This window comes from Capricornis sumatraensis, chromosome 20 (genome assembly GCF_032405125.1).
Source record: "Capricornis sumatraensis isolate serow.1 chromosome 20, serow.2, whole genome shotgun sequence".
In the NCBI taxonomy this organism is placed as follows: Eukaryota; Metazoa; Chordata; class Mammalia; order Artiodactyla; family Bovidae; genus Capricornis; species Capricornis sumatraensis.
This window is the reverse complement of record NC_091088.1, coordinates 29,000,157-29,006,874: the sequence shown is the minus strand read 5'-3', so window position 1 is coordinate 29,006,874 and position 6,718 is coordinate 29,000,157. Positions and strand designations below refer to the sequence as shown.

Here is a 6,718-nt window from a genome sequence, read left to right as displayed (position 1 = left end):
CGATCGTTTCATGCATATTTAATCATTCACACTTCCAAGTTTGAAACCATTTTCCCTGAGTGAATTTTCTCACTAATTTAAACTCTGAAGTCGACTGCCATTCGCCAAAACATCTGGACAATGCTGGTTTCAAACTTGTTTAAATTCGAATAAGCTAAAAGAGCCCCGTTGCGGGTTTAAAGGAAAAAGAAAAAGTAGCAAAAGTAAAAACTCCGGTGAAAGTTCGGGCGGTGTTTAAAAAATCAAGTAGGGTTAAAGTAGTCGAGTAGAAATGCAAATATGTGCATTTTGATTTAGCCTAATTAAACTGGTGTTATGTGCAAACACATTCTCTCTACACTCAGAGGCTTGGGTTTAATAGAGCAAATTAATTTCCCTCGCTGGCGTACGTTTTTGCCCTAAAGCCTCCCCTTCCCCGACCAGTGAAAATTTCCCACGAAATTCCACGCGTCCGCGGTTCTCCATCTCCAGCGCAAAATGGAGACTGGAGCACCGACAGTGCTAGCGGGCCTCGGGCGCAGGGCGGTTTCTCTTCCTCGTTTGGGACTGAGACCCGACCTGACTTCGTTTTGAGATGAAATGTGCGGGATTAAATGGAGAAAATAAAACCTCATAAATACTTTTGCAGCTACTCGAGACTCTTGAATGAGCGATGGGAGACGTGCTAAGGTGACGACAAGCCTGATCAAATCCACAACGGGCTCATTATGTAGGCAAATGTCCTTTAACTGCTGAATGCCTCTTGTCCAAAAAGGGGGTCCGTGGGGGTGGGGCGGGGGACTCTTCTGGTCCATCCGGGGCGCCCCTTCCTTCCCCCAAGCGCCTGTGGTGCTCCCTCCCCCACTTCCGCCCCCTCTCTCGCCAATCTACTCTGCAAAGTGCAGGCTTGTAATTCAGGACAAGTGTGACACCTACCTGTGAAAGGGGGGAACCGTCCCCTCGCTGGTCCCGCGGCCCCAGCCCCGCGGCTGCGCGGGGAATCTACCCGGCCGCCTACCACCCGCGGATGGAACATTTACTAATTTAATGAAATCCAGCGAAGAGATCAATGCCCAGTTTTGAAGAGGCAGAGACGACAGTGACTTGGGAAAGCCTTCTCCTTGGCATCCCCCAACTGCTTCCCGCCCGCATTAGCCCAGAGCACCTTTGAAATAGTAATAAGGGCTAAATCCGGCATAAAATCGAACTCATTAGCAAAGTTCACCAGCTGATTGCTTTGCATAAAACACGACACTGATTGGAAGTAATTAGGTTAAGCGTTGGAGCTCGGGTGGTGCGTGTCTCTAACTGGCTTTGCCATCTCTTCTCCCTTCTGGGCACACACTTGGGTCTCTCTCGTCCCTCCTCCAGGGTCCAATCACCCCCCACAGCAGCCCGCATCAGTGATCCAAATTTGCATTCCGGGCAGGGCCAGGTTCCCTGGAGCTCGAAGCCTAATTACGGTTTCCCGCTGGCAAACTGGGTTCGGTGGAACCTTTCATTCCCCACTTCGAAAAAAAGTTGCAGGTTGCATCTTTTGTCCAGGGCGATGGACAGTTTATTGAGGCTTCTAACAAGTAATGAGTGGCTCTGATTATGTTAAAATCTCTTTTAATTAAATATTTTGCATTTTACAAAGGCGGCTGCAGTTTCTTTTACTTTTCAAATCTAAGAGTATATAACTTGTTTCCTTTCTGTAATAATACTTTAGCTCATACCCAGAAAAAATCAATAGGTGTAAAAAAATTAAATTAAACCTGTATTTTTAAACTATGAAACAGTTTTGGGGGAAACACAAATGTATATATTTATATTACAAAAAAAACATTAAATGCCTGTACAGGTGTCTTAATTTCATAATTTACTTCAAAGATATTGAATTATCAATTTAAATACAAAAATGCTACATTAAATATACAGAATAAGATTTAATACAAATCCTTTTTTAAATTTTTCTTTTCAGTTGGTTAAGACATTTCTGTGGGTGTGTGGAGATGTTTACATTTTTATATCATCCATCTCCATGTACTATAAACTTTTTAGTAGGAGGGGTAGTTTTGCTTTTCTCATGTTGATGGAAAAATAACTGCCAAGGCCATGTTTTCTTTTTTTAATAAATTAGGAAGGTCCGGGACCGACGCAGCCCGCGTTAAATGTCGGACATACCTTTCTTCAATTCATAGGGAGAGTCTTTGCACAGGTCTAGCTGGGACTGGCTCCGCAACATTTTCGGGTCTTTAGCCAAAGCGTCCGCTCGATTCAACACGGTCTGGTTTAATCCATTGAAATGCGAGCCCGGACCCGTGGTGGGGCCTGGCCCGGGCCCCGGGTGGCCGTGAAGGTGTCCGAAGGAGCCATAGTTCGTGTAGCCAGGATAGAAGGGCGCCGTGTAGTAGAGAGGCCGGGACAACACCGTCCCGCCTGGGAAGGGACACTGCGCCGAGGGCGAGCGCGATGGCGCCGGGGCTGGCGAGGCGCGGCTGCCTCCTAGGGCTTGCCCGGCTACGGGCCCGGGGCACGGTGGGCACGGAGAGCCCTCGCTCCCGCCGCCCCCGTCCTTGACCTTGTCCGAGGATGTGGCGATCTCCGCCAGAGACCACAGTTTGGGCTTGGCGAGCACCGCCTGCGGCGGCGGCGGTGGCGGCGAGTGTATGACCGAGGACCCTCCGGGACCGGGGGGCAGCTCTCCCGCGGCTGGGTGCGGGCCCGGAGCCGGCGCGCCGGAGGGGTAATGAGGGGCTGGGTCCTCGGCCAGCCGCGCTGCCGCGGGCCCGGGCGGGGAGAGCCCGCCGGCGCGGGGGGGCCCGGGCAGCGCGTCGAGGCGGCCCTCGGATGGCGGCTCCTTAAAATCCGAGTCGCTGAGGCTGCCCTCGGTCTCCTTGCCGGCAGGGGTGGGCGGCCCCTGCAGCCGTTCACAGCCCGAAACCGCCTTTTGCTCTGCTCCTCCTGCGGGTGAAACCCAGGCGGTCAGAGGCACGGAGGCCACAGGTCCCCACCCGCGAAGGCAAAAGGCCCTGTCCCCAATCTCCAGGCCTTGGGCGCCCCCTCTCCAGGCCCCTCTTTGGCTCCACACACCCTTTCCCGCGTCCACCAACCTGCTTCGGGGCCCTCGGGGTCGCCCTTGTCCTCGGGCTTCTGGGGCTCATCCTCGTCGTTCTTCTCCAGATCAATGTTCTCCTCCTCCTCCTCGTCCTCGCTGCGGTTCCGTGGCGTCCACGTCATCTTGTTCTCCTTCTTGAGGCGCCGGCGCGCGTTGGCGAACCAGGTGGACACCTGGGTGAGGGTCATCTTGGTGATGATGGCCAGCATGATCTTCTCGCCCTTGGTGGGGTAGGGGTTCTTGCGGTGCTCGTTGAGCCAGGCCTTGAGCGTAGCGGTGGCGTCTCGCGTGGCGTTCTTCCGGTACGCGGGGTCCCCGTACGGGTACGAGCCCAGGGGCGCCGCGTACGGGTGGTACCCCAAGGAACCTGCCATGCCCGGTGTATGGTCGTAGGGAGAGCCCTGCAGGGAACGGGCAGAGAGAACGTGAGTGGGCCGTGGTCCCCAGTTGGCACCTGGGCGACCGAAGCACACTTCCTCTGCGCCCAGGGGTCTTCGGGCAGCGAGGCCCGCACTCAGGCTTCCCCTGGGGTAGGGCTGGAGGGCTCAGACCCGGGGGCAACCCCTCTTCCTCCTTAGAAGGAAGCAGAGGCTCCCAATCCCTGAGTCCTTGGAGGCTCTTGGAGCAGTCCTGGCTTCCCCGGCACCTGGTAGGCCCCCCTCTGGCTGGGCACGTCCTCCCCCGCGTGAGCAGATCCGGCCACCGAGCCCAGGCCCCTCTACCCAGAGAGAGGCCCGGGCAGCGGCGGCGACTCTGCTCTCTGCGCCCGAGTGGCTGCGCAGTAGAAACAAGGGTAGTGAGCAAAGGAAGTCAAGGAATTTTTTTCCCCCACAGAGAAAGGCAAACGAAGATACAAGCCTTGTCCCTGCACCCCCTCCCCTCCAAAAGTGTTACCCCAAACCGAAGCCACGGCGCTTTTCCAGAAAGTGCACCCGGCCGAAAAATCCCGGATGCACCGCAGCTCGCCCGACTTTTCAGAAATTTAATACCTCCAAATCGGATTGCGAAGATAGGATTACGGATTTGCAACATTTTGGAGGACTAATTAAAGGCGAGGCCAAACACATTTACACAGACCGAGCACGCTTCTCTTCAGATTTCGGATCTATTTCTTTTGAACTACTTTTCGCCAAATGGCCAAACCCCCCAAAATGAAATAGAGTAAAATGTGCAGGACGGCCTAGAGCTCACGTTTGAACCAAATGTTGCTCTTTGAAGCGACCTCTCCCCCCAAAAACCCCTTCCGCCAAGTTAGCGATCTGAGCAAGACGCGGCTCTCCTCTCCGTGCAACTCCTGAGCCCGAAACCCGGGCGAAGCCGAGAGAGACAATCGCCCAAGTTCGCAGGGGCCTCGAAGCTCGGCGGGACGGTCCGCGGTGAAGCCGAGGCCCGTGTCCCCCGCAACCCCCGCCCGCCACGCGCGGCCCCAGCTGCCCTCGCCCGCCCAGGCTCCCGCTCCCTTACCACGTACGAAGAGAAGGCGGCGGCGGCTGCCGCCGCGGGATCGGCACCGTACTGGAGGTGCGAGTTGTAGCCCGGCGAGGGCGCCGTGAAGGCGGTGGAGCCGGCGTAGGGCGAGAACGCGGAGCCCGACGACGAGCGGCCGAGCTCATCCGTGCGGGGCCCCGAGATGACGCTGGTGCTGTACGCCGGGCAAGAGTAGAGCGCCAGCGAGGCGGACGGCTGGTACAAGTAGCCCTGCGGGTAGGACATGGCCACACACGGGCATGGGGCGCTCCGCGCCGCGGCCGCCAACGAGCCGGGCGGCGCCCTGCGAGGGCGAGCGGGCGGGCACCTGGTCTCCGGCTGCCCCGGGCCGCTGCTCCTCGGGCCCCGGCTCCCGGGCTCCGGCCCGCGGCGCCTCCTCGCTGGCTTCCCGCGCGCCTCCGGCTGCGACCGATGAGCCCGCTCCTCTGCGCGCCTCGCTCCTCCCGGCAGGGTTTCCCCCCCCTCCCTTGTTGCTTTCTCTTTTTCCCCCTCGCTCTTTGCACTGGGGGGCTCCGCTTTTGGCTTCGCAAAGGTCCTGCCAAGATGCTAAGTTGGAAATTGAGGATTCTGACGCCTTGTGCGCGCCTGAAGCTCCTCCTTCCCGGGGTGTAGTCGGTGGGAGGACTGGCAGGAGCCTCTGGGCGGCCGCAGCCAACCCGGCCGCCAGGCGCTCCTCGTCCTCTCCCTCTTCCTCCCCGGCTCCCTCTCCCGCTCGCTGGCGCTCCCCTCGCCCCTCCCTAGCGCCCGCCTCTCCTCCGCGGCCCTCCTCTCCCCCCTCCTCTTATTCCTCCCCCCCCTCCCCTCATCGGTCTCTCCCTCTCTCTCACTCAGACTCTCGAGCGCCGGCCCCAGGATGACAATCACATCCCAGGCGCGACGATCTCTTCCAACTTTCCTCCCCTGCTAAGTCGGGGAGGAGGAGCGGCGGTTCCGACACAAGCGGGCCCTGGTGGCCGGTCCGCGTTCCGACGCACAAAGGGAACGAGGCAGCGGACCACGCGCCAGCGAACGCTCTGCTTTTTCTACGCCACAGTAAATCGCGGAGTTAGCGGATTTCTTGTTCGCGAGGAGGCTGGGCTCCAAAGCGGATCGCCGTCCACCCTCCCCTGGTTTCTCCCCCTAGTTTAAAGGACCCACGAGAGCGCTGGAGACCCAGATGGATGCCAGCGTTCAGGGCGCTGGGAGTCCGGGGTGACTATCCTCCACCAGCAGCAGCAGGTGGGCGAGAGACAGGCCTTGGACATCTGCACGTCTCCGGCTCAGCCTCCCGTCCACCAACTCCCCGCCAGACGACGAGGGAGGAGACACTGGGGACCCAGTACTACGGGGGGAGCCTTTCTCTAGAGAGGTTGTGGGCAAGAGCTGCCAGACGGAGGAGAAGCAGCTACACTGGAGTAAGTCTCTGGGCTCCATTACGCCCTCTCCCACAATGGCTCGCTGCCCCTTTCTTGGGGCTTTGCATCACCGGCAGCTCGCCCCTCCAGGCCGGTGGTGACGGTGGTGGAGAGTGCGGGTCCTCTTCCAGTTCGCACGCTCACTCGCTCGCACCCGCCCACGCTTCACCGCTAACAGTCCGCGGAGGAGTAACCAACCCAACCACTGTTTGTTCAGCGAGGCGCTGGCAAGGCAAACACAACTGAGTCACAGGCCGAGCCCTTGCCCACGAAGGCCACACAGAATACAAAATAGACCTTTTGCCTGTCTCTACACCCAGCGCCACCGCAAGCCACAGAAACTCGAACTCTGGGACAGACAGGGGCGCTGGTGAACCAGGACAGGGGCTGGCACAGTGTTGGGCACTCCAGTAGATCAGGGACTTTGTGGCTTTTATAATGCAGTCACACGGAAGCCGAAGTATACCTAGACACAAAGTTTCCCTCAATGACTCTGACAGTTGAGATACTTTTATTTCCTAAGTTCCAACCGGGTCTGGCACACAAGCCTAGTCTCCAGACCCGCACTCTGCAGCGCGACTTCACGCACGCGCGCAGACTCCTCCCCCATCAGTTCTCCCAGGCTCCGCCCCTCAGGCGGATATTCTCCTACAACTTCTGAAATCGCCCGGCCCCATCCCTCCCTGCCTTCGCCTCTAATTGGACGCTGGCCTCTATAGGCTCCGCCCCTCGGCGACGTGAGCCCGCTTCCCTCCGA

General features: G+C 58.2%; 1 protein-coding gene across 2 annotated transcripts; it reads right to left on the bottom strand.

Moving 5' to 3' along the window:
- Nucleotides 1-2,128: 2,128 nt before the first annotated feature.
- Nucleotides 2,129-4,792, bottom strand: IRX5 (iroquois homeobox 5). Of its 2 annotated transcripts, none has more exons than XM_068993418.1 (3): nucleotides 4,544-4,792; nucleotides 3,075-3,480; nucleotides 2,129-2,925 (listed from the first exon to the last, which is right to left on the bottom strand). In XM_068993418.1, the coding sequence occupies exons 1-3, from the start codon at nucleotides 4,790-4,792 to the stop codon at nucleotides 2,129-2,131; spliced, it is 1,452 nt and encodes a 483-aa protein (XP_068849519.1). The 2 variants fall into 2 exon arrangements, with proteins under 2 accessions (XP_068849519.1, XP_068849520.1); XM_068993419.1 differs by having other exon boundaries at nucleotides 2,129-2,922.
- Between the last annotated feature and the right edge of the window lie 1,926 nt (nucleotides 4,793-6,718).

What these genes read in the sequence shown, in the direction of transcription:
- IRX5 (XM_068993418.1), bottom strand. Translation starts at nt 4,792, where the DNA reads ATGTCCTACCCGCAGGGCTACTTGTACCAGCCGTCCGCCTCGCTGGCG. An exon ending in CCGCCTTCTCTTCGTACGTG is followed by an intron (nt 3,481 to 4,543) that starts GTAAGGGAGCGG and finishes CGTTCCCTGCAG; the next exon opens with GGCTCTCCCTACGACCATAC. An exon ending in CCCCGAGGGCCCCGAAGCAG is followed by an intron (nt 2,926 to 3,074) that starts GTTGGTGGACGC and finishes TTTCACCCGCAG; the next exon opens with GAGGAGCAGAGCAAAAGGCG.